Here is a 15,067-nt window from a genome sequence, read left to right as displayed (position 1 = left end):
GTGTGTGTGTGAGTGTGAGTGTGTCTCAGGTGATGGAGCGAGTGTTATAGGTGTGCATGCGTGGGTCGGGTCACAGTTCATGGCCTGTAAATATTTAGGATGGTGTGTAGGTGGAGGGTCAGAGCTCATCTGAAGGGTGACACACACACACACACTCCATCCCAAGTAAACCTGTCTGTAGATAGAAAACTGAATCCCCTGACACAACACAACCATCTCAAACACATTTTTTGTTGTTAAAAATGTGACTATTGTCTTCCTTCTTTAAAAAAAATCATTTTTTGTTTATTTAAATATTAGGTTGTTATTCATTAATCATATTATTAAATTAATTTTATTTATTGAAATAAATTCATAAAAAATTAATGTGCATTGCTTTTATTAGGAATAGCATAGTAATATTTAATAATTTGTGAATGTATATTTTACATCTATTTTTATCTAGCTCTTGGAGTCGGACTGAATCAATCTTGTGCTCGTGTTATATGGCGCTATATTCGGTGCGCGGCGCATGCGCAGTGAGCGGTCGGTGTCCCGCGCGGCGCGTGCAGCTGTAATAAAAGCGCTCGACTCAGCAGCATCTGATAGCAGTGTTTATAGAGCCCAGAATAACCGTAGCCGCCTCGAGAGCATTCTGCACATGAAGCAATCCCAAACTGAATATACCGTTATTTATGTCTTTCGCAAGTTTAGCCGTCAACAAATTTCGGTATATTGCTGTATAGTATTAGTAGCCTATTGTTTGTGACAATTACCAATACACAGAAGTACCCATGTTTTTGGACATGTACCATAGTAGTTTTATTTACGGTATGGTTGTAGATGAATGTTGTATCATTTAGTGTTCTTCAGTACTGTTTGGGGACTTGAAGGTATATTGAAGGTGCTTCACATACCGCGGTATACCCACAGTACCACTAAATGGGGTTATAAACTTAAGTTTTAGACTTAAATAGGACTTAATGAACATAACTGTTCAAAAGGTTGGGATCAGTAAGATGTTTAGTGTTTTTTTTTTTAACGGAGTCTCTTATATGCTCACCAAGGCTGCATTTATTTGATCAAAAATAAAGAAAAAAAGGGATATTGTAAAATATTATTGCAATTTCTAATATTGGTTTCCTATTTTATTGTACTTTAAAATATAATTTATTTCTGTGACGCAGTGCTAAATTTACAGCAGCCATTACTCCAGTCTTCAGTGTCACATGATCCTTCAGAAATCATTCTAATATGCTGATTTATTGTGTTGAAACTGTTGTGCTGCTTAATATTTTTTTTGGAACCTGTGATACTTTTTTCTTTGATGAATAAAAAGTTAAAAAGGGCAGCATTTATTCAAAACAAATCTTTACTATCACTTTTAATCCATTTAACACATCCTTGCTGAATAAAAGTATTAATTTCTTCAAAAAAAAAAAAGAAAGAAAAAATGTACTAAACCCCAAACTTTTACTTTTAAATACTAGTGTATGTTGTTACACAACATTTATATTTTGAATAAACCCTGTTTTTTTACTCCTTTTTTTTAATCAAAGAATTCTGAAAAAAAGTATCACAGGTCCCAAAAGATATTAAGCAGCACAACTGTTTCCAACATTGATAATAAATCAGCATATTAGAATGATTTCTGAAGGATCATGTGATACTGAAGACTGGAGTAATGATGCTGAAAATTCAGCTTTGCATCCCAGGAATAAATTATATTTTAAAGTATATTAAAATAGAAAATGTTATTTTAAATTGCAATAATATTTCACAAAATAACAGGGTTTTTTCTGTATTTTTGGTCAAATAAATACAGCCTTGATGAGCACAAGAAACTTTGGTAAAAATATGAAAAATCTGATCCCAAACTTTTGAACGGTAGTGTGTATATATATATTAGTGCTGGGCAGCGATTAATTGCATCCAAAATAAACGTTTTTGTTTATTTAATATATGTGTGTGTACTGTGTATATTTATTATGTATATATAATACACACACATACAGCATATATTTCGAAAATATTTATGGATGCGATTAATTGCGATTTAATCGTTGCCCAGCACTAATATATACTTTATTCTCTCTCCCACCTTCAATACCACGACTGAAGTGCCCTTGAGCAAGGCACCGAACCCCCAACTGCTCCCCGGGCGCCGCAGCATAAATGGCTGCCCACTGCTCTGTGTGTGTGTTCACTGCTGTGTGTGTTCACTGCTGTGTGTGTGCACTTTGGATGGGTAAATGCAGAGCACTAATTCCGAGTATGGGTCACCATACTTGGCCACATGTCACGTCACTTTATTCCATTTAACAAAAATGATTTCTCAGTGTTGTTATTTTAAACCAAAAATTTGATTAAGAAAATAGTTTTGTTAATTGAAATAAAGTGGATATATTAATTAATTAACACACACACACAACCTAGTTTTTTTTCTGTGTCATCAGCCTTTAGAGGTGAGGGAGCACAAGTCGTCCCCTCATAAGGTGGCTGTGCTGGGCGTCTGGGCGAAGAACCGGGCGCAGGGAGAAGCCATTACTGAGCTGGCCACTGCTTTGGAGAGCGGCAGGTATGAGTCTGTGGAATTTCATATGGTCAAAGATTTTGGATTAACCAGGTGTCTGCTATGATCCATTGTGTACAAAAATCAGTAAAAGGGATCATTTGTGAATGGTATAGGTTTGTCTGTCGTGACGTCGGTGGCTCTGACCCGGAGCGAATGGCTGCCCCTCGTGTAGCTGAGTATGTGCAAGCAGTTTTCAAGGATACTCCTGTAACGGTGAGTTTCTACGTGAGCGTCTCATCTCAGTAAGAGTCAACATACTTCATTCATCTCCATGTCTTTCTTAGGTGACGGTAGTGAGTCATTTAAATATTCTGGAGAAAGAGTATCCGTGTTTGGCTGCGGTCAACCGCTGTGCTAACAGTAAGATATTTTATTTCAAACACTAAACTTATTTTCAGTGCTGCCACTTTTCCAAAAACAGAAATAATATATATTGCAAATAAAATAGCTCATATATTATGTTTGTGCTTCAGCTGTGCCGCGCCACCAGGCCCGAGTGATCAAGCTGCTGTACTGTGGGGAAGGACCCATTCAACAGACCCTCATGGTGGTTGGCAAGGTGGGTTTTAGGTTAACTATACTTGGACACCAGGGATAGAAGAGTTTCCAGTACATATGAACATTGTATGTTGTGGCAGGGCATCACGTATGACACCGGTGGAGCTGACATCAAGGCCGGAGGAGTCATGGCTGGAATGCACAGAGATAAATGTGGATCTGCGGCGGTTGCTGGCTTCTTCCAGGTACCAATCACATATGCACCTGCTTTTTTTACTGATGAGAATGTTAGAGTCTAATATCAATGTATATTTGTTTTTATTTTTTAGATCTTAGCCAAACTAAAGCCCAAACACGTGAAGGTTGTGGGTGCAATGGCAATGGTGCGAAACAGTGTCGGATCTGGTAAGCAGTTTTGTGTGCGTATGGTGACCAGTTTGGGTGTCTTTTGCTAAATATGGATCACTTTTTAATTTTGGATTTTTTTGGCAGATTGCTATGTAGCGGACGAGTTGGTAGTGTCTCGTGCCGGTCGTAGAATCCGAGTTGGAAACACTGATGCTGAAGGAAGAATGGTCATGGTGGACTTGCTGTGTGAGATGAAGGAGCAGGTATATACACTCTAAAATAGCCTGCATTACTATTTCAAGATTTAAATGGGCCCTATCATGAGATCAGAATCAAATTGTTATATAAAAATATACTCTGACAGAACCAAAAAAAAAAAAAAACGAAGATGCCAAAACATTGAAATGAAGGAAAATCTCATTTGCTTGTGTGTAGCACCTGCTCAGAATATAATTTTAAAAGACCTTCTGAGTTTCAGCAGCACATTTCATTACTCTTATGAATAAGTAAAAATATAATGTTGACTTTGCATAGATGCTTATGTTGGAGCTAACAGCACATCTTCATATACATGGTCACACTTTATTTTAAAGTCCAATTCTCGCTATTAACAAACCATTAACTACGACTTTTGCCTCAGTAAACTCCTAATTTACTGCTTATTAATAGTTAGTAAGGTAGTTGTTAAGTTTAGGTATTGGGTAGGATTAGGGCTGTAGAATATGGTCATGTAGAATAAATGCATTATAAGTACTAATAAACAGCCGATATGTTAAAAGGGGGTCATATGATGCCATTTCAAGTTTTCCTTTCTCTTTGGAGTGTTACAAGCTGTTCGTGAATAGATAAGATCCCTAAAGTTGCAAAGACTAAAGTCTCAAACCCAAAGATATATTCTTTATAAAAACTCGTCCACGCCCTCCTAAAATGCCTCGTGCATAAACACATTTCATTACACCAAATACACAAAATAATGTTCTTTTTAGCAGCATCATATGACCCCTTTAATGATAGGCATGATAATAAGCAACTTGTTAATTGTGAGAATTGGGAATTTTGATTTGAATTTCAACTTTGAATTTGTTTTATTTTTATTTATGTTTATCTGTTATTTTTCAGTTATTAATTTGTGTTGCTTTATCAAAAATGTATATTTAATTGTATCTTTGTTTCAATTAATGAAAACAATTTTAAAATGTTTGTTTAGTTTAGTAATGATTTTATATATTATAATATTCATTTCAGTCATGAAATTCCAGATAATGTTGGCTATTAGGTCCATTACATGCAATCTGCTAACATCAGACTAGTGAGATTGCTTGCTCAACATTTAAATAGTCTGGTTGTGTGTTCGCTGTAAGCTGGCCCTGTAGTGTGCTATCAGAGTTCCTCAAAAACCCTCTACCTCCCCCAGCTCCACCTGTCTAGATCTGCTACAGGAATGAAAAACAAGTTATTTTAAATATGACATTATCCTTTTTGGTGATCTAGAGCTCTTGTGTGTTTCTCCAGGCATTGCAGGAAGTGTCTCCTCATCTCTTCACTATAGCCACTCTGACAGGACATGCTGTCAGAGCCATGGGACCGCATTATTCTGTAAGTACTTCAACAACTTACTCCTACATCTCTTCTGATGGCTGAGGAAAAAAACAGTGTTTATTACACTTCAGTGGTACTTTAACCATTTCCATTATGACCATCTCCATCTTCATATCAACGATCAGTTTGATATATTTCAGTCAGGTTTTTACTCACATCACAGTACTAAAACTGTTTTAGTAAGAGTTATTAATGGCCTCCTACTTTCTGGTGATTCTGGCAATCTTTCCTTTCTCTTATTACTCGATCTCAGCTCAGCTTTTGAGACTGTCTGTCATAAATTATTACTCCTGCACCTCTCAGTGATTTGCATCTCAGGAGCTGCGTTATTCTGGTTTCCCTCCTGTTTGACAGACAGACAGTACTACATCACCATGCCGAACTATAAATCTCCCACTGTCTTACTCAAACACGGGGTGTTCAACAGGGCTCAGTTATCGGGCCATTATTATTTATGTACATTATGCCCCTCAGACAAATTATTCCCTGCCATGGTTTTCAGTACCATTGCTATGCCGACGATATTCAGATATATAGTTTGCCAACCTGACTCTATTCACCAGACTGCATCTCTATCGTCATGCATCAACGAGTAAAAGACCTGGCTAAACTCCAATTTTTTGTTTCTCAAATCTTACTTCTCGGTCCCCCAGCTCTAACAAAATAACTAATGCCCCCAGACTTGACTTTGAAGCTACATCAATTTCTCTGTCTGCCACTGTCAAAAACTTAGGTATCATTCTCGACTCTTCATTAAACCTAGGTGCTTATATTAGTAAACTCTCTAAAGCTGCATTTTTTTCAACTTTACCGTATTGCCAAACTCCATTCCTTTGTCAGCCCAAAAGATGCTGAATCAGTAGTACATGCATTTATCAAAATTCTGCTACGAGAATGTTAACTTGCACTAAACGGTCTGCTCATATCACTCCTATTCTATTTAACCTCCACTGGCTACCCGTGTCCTCTCATATTATTTACAAAATTCTTCTGCTTATCTTTAAGTGAATCTATGGTCTTGCTCCTACTTATCTCTCTGACTTACTTTCTCCTTATATTCCCTCTCGACCACTTCGATCATCTGGAGGTGACCTTCTTTGTATACCGAGACTTCGCCCATCATCTATGGGAGGCAGATCTTTCTGTTACTGCTCCTAAACTTTGGAACTCATTGCCCGTCTCTTAAGACAATAACCACACTGCATGAATTTAAGTCTAAACTCAAGTATCTGTACAACCAATACTACCGGTCATAATGTGTTTCTTCTTAAACCGTTATGGTTCTCTGTTAGTATGTGATTTTTTCCACTACTATTACGATACGCAACTGTAATCACGCATGTCTTGGACTTGGCCAATTGTCCACCTAAGTGATTATGTACGAAATGATTGTTTATTTGCTATTGTCATTGTGAGGTGTCCTTGAGCTTGGGAAAGGCACTATATAAATCAAACATATAATTATTATCTGTCCCTGTAGATCATAATGGATAACGGTGCTGCTCACCGCTCAGGAAACGCTCTGCAGTGGCAGAAAGGTAAGAAGAGCTTAGAAGCCTTTGATTTTGCTTCCATAAATGTAGCTTTATTTGTGTGAAATCGGTTTGTATGGCAGCGGGAGAGGTGCTGGGAGATCTGTTCGAGGTGTCCACCATTCGTCGGGAGGATTACGAGTTCCACAAAGGGAAGTCTGAGTATGAGGAGATCCTGCAGTCCAATAACCTGCCCTCATCCGCCACACCACGTGGACACCAGACGCCCGCCGCCTTCCTCATCATGGCTTCTGGACTGGATAAGGTAGACAAATACAAACTGGGTGTATTATTAGTTTAAGATTTATTAAAAACGTACGTTTTTTTGTAAAAATACATACATTTACCATCTGCATGTTTGTCCCACAGCATGGACTGGACTCGGACAAACCTCTGCCTTACTCCCACATTGACATTGCTGGATCCAGCGGCCCTTTCCCTGGCATCCCAACAGGCGCCCCAATTCTTGCCATGGTGACAAAGTACCTGGAGCTTTAAATACACAATGATTTTTCTGATCCTTCATTATTTCAATTATTTCCGTCTAGTGCCATATATCTATTAATGGCTTTCATATCTGCTCCGCCTGACACGTTGTGTGTTCATGTAAAACTGGGGCAAATCATGACCTTTGCTCCTTTTATGATGAACTGTCCATTTTATCCTTTTGTTGCTGCTCCATATTTACATAAATGCATCTCTTCACGTCCTTAAAAACCTCTACGCACCTCTTATTCACAACGCAACACCATCTTATCCAATTTTTCTTTAGTACTGTGCAGGTTTCCAATTTCTAATAAGCATTTAACGAGTTTAAAGTGAATTAACCAAACCAAAGTAGCCTTGCAGTTTCTCAGTTGATCTGACATGAAAGAGGAGGTGGGGAAGTCGAGCCAGTGATTGATATTGAATTGCGTCTGTGACTTTGGTAATACTGTGAGAACACAGCATATCGTATAACTGCCCATTTTGTAGAAATGTGTAATGAAAAATCAAAAGCATTTGGCAAACAAAAGGAGCATGATGCTTTCTTTATCAACTGGAAGTCCCGTTGATCGTTGACCTTAAGAATAAATGTCTCTGTGAATACTGAATAGAATATGTGAATGTTTATGAAATGCCATAGTATTTTGTCATTGACAAAAAAAAGTTGATTTATTGAAAATTCTATTCAAAGTGTGCATCTAAAATGCTTTATTTTGTTTTTAACTAATTTTAGATGATCAAATAGTTATAAAATTCAATATTTCAATAAAATGTATTGATTTACTATTTTAACTCAATTTTAAAACATGAATCGGTTTTAAATGTCTGTACATTTGTCCGTTTAAAAAAAGTTGTGTACATTTTTACTGTTCGAGTTAAGTTTTGCATAGCACTTAAGCGGAGGATGATCTAAAGGAGTACAAAAAAAATCAGGACTGAATAGTGATATTTTAAATGAGCAAATTCTCTTGAACTGTTTTTTTTGTTAATTGAGAACATAAGTCTTAAGGGATGAGAATTTTTAAGTGAGCCACTGAGATGAATGAGAATGACCATTACATGTCTTTAAATGCAATTTCTGTTAAATGGGCGGCTAATTATATCCATAATTATTTTACAATTATTTAGGCTGATGAGCCATGGAAAACCTACAATTTATTTATTTTTTTTTAAAGTGTTGTACACATGTCAGAGCGTGCAAAATCCACATTAAGCAACTATAAATTATTTTACTATAAAAGATTTTACTCAAACCACAAAACAATCGCAAACACAAGGATCATACAAACTATGAAAACACCCAAATCAATATAAACCTGTACTTAACATTTTATTGCAAAGCCATCTATGAGATTACAATCAAAAAAGCCGAAAACAATATATTTCTATGTAAATGTTCACAAAAATGTGAATGGTCTTTAAAAGTGTTAAATGAAATCGGTTCTAAATAAGTCAAACAGAATGCCAGTGCATAATAATCCTTTATTCATTCAACTTAGTCTATATGCAGGTTCTGTATCACAGGTTTCAACAGAAAAAAATAAAATAAAGAGAAAAATTAAACCCTCTACAACATTTTATATAGCCCAGAGGTGCCCAAACTCGGTCCTGGAGGGCCGGTGTCCTGAAGAGTTTAGCTCCAACCCCAATTAAACACACCTGAACCAGCTAATCGAGCTCTTACTAGGCATACTAGAAACTTGAAGGCAGGTGTGTTGAGGCAAGTTGGAGCTAAACTCTGCAGGACACCGGCCCTCCAGGACCGAGTTTGGGCACCCCTGATATAGCCTTTTTAATTGGGGTTGGAGCTAAACTCTTCAGGACACCGGCCCTCCAGGACCGAGTTTGGGCACCCCTGATATAGCCTTTCTCGGTCTTTACATATTTTCTTCACTGAAAACGTAGCAAGCAGTGGAGTCGGCTGGTCTCTGATGCCTCTAACATCTGAACACTATTGAACATGAGCAGCTCTGAATCCTGTCTAAGAGTTGGAGGGTCTAACAAAGTCAAGTGCTTAAAAGACCCACTAAATTCTTCCAGCAGAACAATGATGTCTTTTTACGTATTATTAATGGGTCTGATTGTGAAAGGCAGTTCTTAGGCTGGACAGATGATAACAGCTGGTAAGAGACTGAAGTCCATGACTAGAGCTCAGAACTGGTTTGTTTAAATGCCACCACACGTTTTTCTTCCTGCTTATTAACAAGCAAGAACGTGTTACAATCAGCATAGTTCTGTGTGTATGTGCCTGACAGGAAGAAGAACTCAAATGCATATAATCCTCACCACAAGTTCTTCACATTTTTTCTGCTGTTAGCAATGCTAAATTTAATTTTATTTATTTTTAAACACCTTGGTTGAAGTACAAATGTGTTAGACATGATGGAGGGACATTTCTGCAGCTGGCTGACTGCTATCTCAGGACCCCCCAAAATATATAACTGCAACCCATAACCAAAAACCATGTCATTTTTTTCCACCCACATTTTGGATAATAATGGAGCATCAGCTCTAAACTACAGCGCCGTGTCAAATGTACCTGATGTAGAGCTCTTTAATTTCAGCACATGTCCCTTCTTTAAGAAACACTGGACAACTGTGGGTCTGATCTATAATACTGAGTCTATGGTTTGTACAATCACTGAGCTACTGAACTTCCTGCAGGTCACTGAACGTCTGGAGAGGGTCTCATTCAACAGGGGCAAGAAAAAAAGAAGGGGAAACTGCTGTTGAGGGACCTAATGAAACCTAAGCATATGGGAGGAATAAGGCAGAAGGTAGAAAAACAGGAGTGAAGGGTGGGCTTCAGCGTTTACTTGGTGTGAACCATAGAGGTGCTGAACAGAAGCTTCTGCTTTTTCTTCTTCTTCTTACCCCCTTTCTCATCTATAAAATAGAGAGAAGAAAGGTCACATGGGTAACAAACATTATGGCAAACAACAAAAGTGATTTAAAAAAAAAAAAAAAAGCTTTTATGCTCCGTTTCAGAGTGTTCATTTTATATAATAATAAAAAAAAAATGAGCTGATGAACCCCACCATATAGGGAAAAAAAAAACTATGGAAGACAATGGGGACCATTAAGTGTTTGGTTCCCTAAATTCTTCAAGATATCTTTTTTGTTCAGCAGAAGAAATTCATACAGGTTTGGGGAGTAAATGACAATTTTCATTTGTGGGTGAATGATCCCTTTAAAAGGAACACTCCACTATTTTGGAAAATAGGCTCATTTTCCAACTCCCCTAGAGTTAAACAGTTGAGTTGTACCGTTTTCGAATCCATTCAGCCGATCTCCGGGTCTGGCGGTAGCACTTTTAGCTGTAGCTTAGCATAGATCATTGAATCTGATTAGACCGTTAGCATCTCGCTCAAAAATGATCAAAGAACTTTACTGCCGTACCATGGGTACAGCAGGCGCAATGATATTACGCAGCGCCTGAAAATAGGCTTATTGGAAGTTACCTAGCTGGGGACTATTTTCAGGTGCTGCGTAATATCATTGCGCCTGCTGCACCCATGGTACGGCAGCAAAGTTCCTTGATTATTACACTGGAATGAGAGTATAGCTCCTAGCCATATCGGCCTAGAAAATCGCAACTTTTCATTTTCCGTCAGTCTTAGTACACGATGTAACTACAGAAGAGTCAAGTTTTAAATAGGAAAAATATTGAAACTCTTTGTGGTCATTTTTGAGCGAGATGGTCTAATCAGATTCAATCTATGCTAAGCTACAGCTAAAAGTGCTACCGCCAGACCCGGAGACCGGCTGAATGTATTCAAAAACAGTAAAACTCAACTGTTTAACTCTAGGGGAGTTGGAAAATGAGTTTTCTCACCAGGGATGGGTAGAACCTGTGCTGGAGTTTGACTTCCATGGTCCAGCTGTGACAAAGCCTGCTCAAAGGCCTGACTGAAGGAGTTTTGGAAACTGGGTACTGGGACCCGATCAGAGCCATCACTCTCTCCATCACAGTCTGCCTCAGGAGGGGCCAGGAACATGTCAGCTGTAGAGGAAAAAAATACAAATCACTAAAAATCACTACTAAATGACACTATTAGGAATCAGTGTAGCCAGTGAGCCAACAGTTAAGTCAAGTGATGACAGTAGGGATGCACTGATAGGATTTTTTTTTTTTGGCCGATACCGATTTTAACAAACAACTATTGGCCGATTCCGATACGATATTGGTCAATTGCATAAAGCAGGGCTTAAAAATGAGAGGGAAAAAAAGGATTGGTTCACTGCGAGCAGAATCGGTATATGAATGTTTCTGTTCCTGCGTTCCTCTGTTCCAATTAGGCTATTTTAGTTCCCTTCTCTCCACAACAAATCCTCTAAAGTTGTATTTAGGCTAAATATAATAATCAAGCCAAAACGAATTAATTTAAAAACAAAACTGAAGTCTACCTCTCTCATTCTGCACAAATCCAAATGTTTCAATATTCACGCAGTATCTGGATGCTAACCTATTATTTAAACTATAGGCTTTGTTCTTCACTCGCATTATCAACGTAAAACATCATCCTTCACATATAGGCTATATCAGCAGTGAGGCGCTGGTCACACTGAACGGCACAGACTGTACTACAAACTATTTAAATTGAGCAGTGTAACTTTTTATGCTTCTTTAACTGTATTTTATTTTGATAATGAACAAGCTGCAATGTCAAATTAGCAAAAATTTGTTGTATGTGCATGTGAGGCACCGACGCGATCACTGCATTGTTTTCCCAACTGTTACGGGTAAGATCATACCAACGCTGGTTTGTCATACAGATAGAAGCAAAACATCATTCAAAACTGTAAAGCTTTTGTAAAATAAAGGAAACTACTTTCTGCAGTCTGGTTTTTTTCCCCCGTGAACTTCGGAGCACGTTACAATTATCCGAAACTGATTTAAGTGAAATATATTTTGTGTATAGGCCTATATATTCCTTTTTATGTAGCCTATATAGTTTTATTCCGTTTTCTCCGTTCACAGAAACACTGGTGCATTGCCATTGCGACTTACCTATGATGAATTTACAGCTGAGAGCGGGCATTTCACTGGTCGGATGCGTCAGCGTCACGTTTGCATATGGCCGTACTATGCCGTCTGACAAACTATATTTTGGACAGATTTTATTTTGTTTGGGCAAGTATTTAATTTTGCCCAGAGAAAAACGTTGGATTATGCAACAGACATGCAACTCGTCTCCATGCAGTTAATTAATAACCATCGGTATCGGCCCTTTTCATGCCATTTTCGATATGCTGAAGGCTTTAAAATAATCAAAAACCGGCTGATAAATATCGGCGCATCCCTAGATGACAGGATGCTCACCTTTCTTTGGGGTGGTTTTAGGCCCGGCATCCACACGGGCTTTCCCATCTTTCAGCATCTGCACACATAAATATAGTACATTTAGATACTCACAACTCTCAAGATGCCGTTGTTTTTATTACTCTATTTAAAATTTGTTTAAATTTCATTTTAGTAATGATTTTCCCACCACATGAAAGCTACAAAGTTGACCATTTTTTTTGTTATAACCATGAAACAAAGTGCTTTAGGCAGTCTGAGTAAACCTGAGCGAAGGACATGCAGTGAAAGTCCTCTTCCACACTGGCTACGCTCGGAGATGGACTGTGCTCACTCAGATTAGGAAACATCACTCCATCTGAAATAAAAACAGGCAATAAGCACAGGAGACTAACCACTGGAGGCCAGGGCAAGAGAGGATGAGTGTTACCTGATGAAGGGCTGCTGCTCAGAGGAGACAGAGGTCCCAGCAGGAACTCTGGGAGCTGCACCTGTGAGCCGCTCTGAGGTGGAGATCCAAAAGCAGGAAAATGCTGGAGGTTCTCCAGCCCAATGTGCACCTCTGGATCTGAAGACACAAAGATAAATTCAATAATCACACCCTGGCAAATCACTAACACCACCCCGAATTAAGCTAAATGTTCTACAATCAGACATTTTGTCTATTTTCATGAAAATGTATGCCATATATTCCCAGAAAAACAGGAATTAAATTCTCACATTTCCCGTGTTTCCTGTTTTCCTCAATTTCGATCCTCTTCTCCCTTCTCTTTTCATCCCTTGCTTTCTTCTGTCTATGGCGCTTCCGTTTCTCCAAGTCATCTGTCAGAAAGTGACAAAAAAAAATAAAAAAATACTTTTGTAGGACTAAACTAATAACCATTTACCAATAAATTTTTACATTTTTTTGGTCTCAAAGTTCAATTAATAAAAGAGCAATCAAAACATCAAACATAATTGATTCATACATACTTCAGCAAGAATGCTTTAAATTGATCCCAAGTGACCAGACATTTATACAAAAAGTATAATTTCAAATTATATATATATATTTCATTTATTTATTTATATAAAATGTCTTCAAATAAATGCAGTTCTATTGAACTTTCTATTCATCAAATAATCCTGGAAAAACATACCACGGTTTTCACAAAAATATTACATTTACATTTAGTAATTTAGCAGACGCTTTTATCCAAAGCGACTTACAAATGAGGACAATGGAAGCAATTAAAATCAACAAAAGAGCAATGATATGCAAGTGCTATAACAAGTCTCAGTTAGCTTAACGCACAGTACATGTAGCAAGGTTTTTTTTTTATTATATAATAAATAAAAAGAAAACCGATAGATTAGAAAAAGAATAGAGCAAGCTAGTGTTAGAGGCCTTTTTTACTTTTGTTAATTTTATAATAAATAAAAATAAAAAATAGAATACAAAAAGATTAGAGAAGCAAGTGTTAGGTTTTTTTTTTGTTTTGTTTTTTAAGAACTGAGTTGGGCAGGTCATTCCACCAGGAGGGAACATTTAATTTAAAAGTGTGAAAGTGATTTTTTGCCTCTTTGGGATGGCACAGTAAAGCTACGTTCACTTGCAGAATGCAAGCTTCTAGAGGGCACAGAAGTCTGAAGTAATTAATTTAGGTAAATGGGTGCATAGCCAGTGGTGGTTTTGTAGGCAAACATCAATGCCTTGAATTTTCCATGAGCAGCTATTGGTAGCCAGTGCAAATGGATAAACAGAGGTGTGACGTGCATTCTTTTCGGCTCATTAAATTAATCTTGCTGCAGTGTTCTGGATTAATTGTAAAGGTTTGATAGAACTGGCTGGAAGACCTGCCAAGAGAGCATTGCAATAGTCCAGCCTGGACAGAACAAGAGCTTGAACAAGGAGTTGTGAAGCATGTTCCGAAAGAAAGGGCCTGATCTTCTTGATGTTGAATAAATCAAATCTGCAGGACCGGGCAGTTTTAGCAATGTGGTCTGAGAAAGTCAGCTGATCATCAATCACAACTCCAAGGTTTCTGGCTTTTTTTTGAAGGAGTTGTGGTTGATGTGTCTAACTGGATGGTGAAATTGTGATGAAACGATGGGTTTGATGGAACCACAAGCAGTTCTGTCTTGGCAAGGTTGAGTTTAGGGCTGTGCGATTAATCGAAAGAGCCATAAAATCGCGATTTGAGCTTGCCGTAGTAGGGATGGGCGATATCTTATTTGCGATATACCGGTAAAAATTCTCCCCACGATAAGAATTAGTCTTCCTGCGATAATAACGATAACGTCTAGTTGTTGACATATTTCTGTGCGACAGTGCGGAGTGACATCACGGAAAACGGACGTGAAATTGAGGAGTAGCCTATATCGCTAAATGAGGAGCTCGAGCTGTAACTGGTTTGGTTAGGGCTCAGAGCGTTCACACTGCACGCGATTGCGGTCCGGCAGTGCGCTCCAGGAGCGGTGCGTCTGCAACAGTCATGCTGCGATCGTTTACGCACGGAATCTATTTCTGCTGTGCTGCACGCGCTGAATTAAAGTGACAGCACGTTATTCACGGTAAAATTAACATGGATTGACATGGAAATTTAGTAATTACACCATAAATGCACATAATTAAAGTCTACTGTTTCACAGTCAACACATGGCTTTTTGGCTAGAATTAAAACAAGGAAAAGTGATATGAAAAGCCATGTTTCTGAATGACAGAACCTAGTGATGCCATGTAGACAGAGAAGAGAAGTGGTCCAAGAA

At 38.1% G+C, this 15,067-nt stretch overlaps 2 protein-coding genes across 4 annotated transcripts in view; one reads left to right on the top strand and one right to left on the bottom strand.

Annotated features, from left to right (window-relative positions):
- Positions 1–7,477, top strand: part of LOC107657328 (putative aminopeptidase W07G4.4) — an 11,063-nt gene extending 3,586 nt beyond the window's left edge. For both annotated transcript variants that reach the window (XM_016445371.1, XM_016445370.1), the window contains exons 6-16: positions 2,436–2,557; positions 2,668–2,767; positions 2,839–2,914; positions 3,028–3,113; positions 3,193–3,297; positions 3,382–3,457; positions 3,545–3,663; positions 4,913–4,996; positions 6,480–6,537; positions 6,615–6,796; positions 6,901–7,477. In XM_016445371.1, coding sequence (XP_016300857.1) covers positions 2,436–2,557; positions 2,668–2,767; positions 2,839–2,914; positions 3,028–3,113; positions 3,193–3,297; positions 3,382–3,457; positions 3,545–3,663; positions 4,913–4,996; positions 6,480–6,537; positions 6,615–6,796; positions 6,901–7,029 — 1,137 coding nt within the window. In that variant the 3' untranslated portion in view covers positions 7,030–7,477. The remainder of the gene's footprint in view (positions 1–2,435; positions 2,558–2,667; positions 2,768–2,838; positions 2,915–3,027; positions 3,114–3,192; positions 3,298–3,381; positions 3,458–3,544; positions 3,664–4,912; positions 4,997–6,479; positions 6,538–6,614; positions 6,797–6,900) is intronic.
- Positions 7,478–8,814: 1,337 nt separating this feature from the next.
- LOC107657325 (RING finger protein 10) overlaps positions 8,815–15,067 on the bottom strand; it is a 20,838-nt gene continuing 14,585 nt past the window's right edge. For both annotated transcript variants that reach the window (XM_016445367.1, XM_016445366.1), the window contains exons 12-17: positions 13,040–13,141; positions 12,750–12,887; positions 12,586–12,677; positions 12,341–12,398; positions 10,853–11,020; positions 8,815–9,903 (exon numbers count right to left, since the gene is read on the bottom strand). In XM_016445367.1, coding sequence (XP_016300853.1) covers positions 9,830–9,903; positions 10,853–11,020; positions 12,341–12,398; positions 12,586–12,677; positions 12,750–12,887; positions 13,040–13,141 — 632 coding nt within the window. In that variant the 3' untranslated portion in view covers positions 8,815–9,829. The remainder of the gene's footprint in view (positions 9,904–10,852; positions 11,021–12,340; positions 12,399–12,585; positions 12,678–12,749; positions 12,888–13,039; positions 13,142–15,067) is intronic.

The sequence above is a fragment of the Sinocyclocheilus anshuiensis genome, unplaced genomic scaffold (assembly GCF_001515605.1).
Source record: "Sinocyclocheilus anshuiensis isolate Anshui unplaced genomic scaffold, SAMN03320099.WGS_v1.1 scaffold275, whole genome shotgun sequence".
NCBI lineage: Eukaryota > Metazoa > Chordata > Actinopteri > Cypriniformes > Cyprinidae > Sinocyclocheilus > Sinocyclocheilus anshuiensis.
This window is presented reverse-complemented; position numbering and strand designations above follow the sequence as displayed.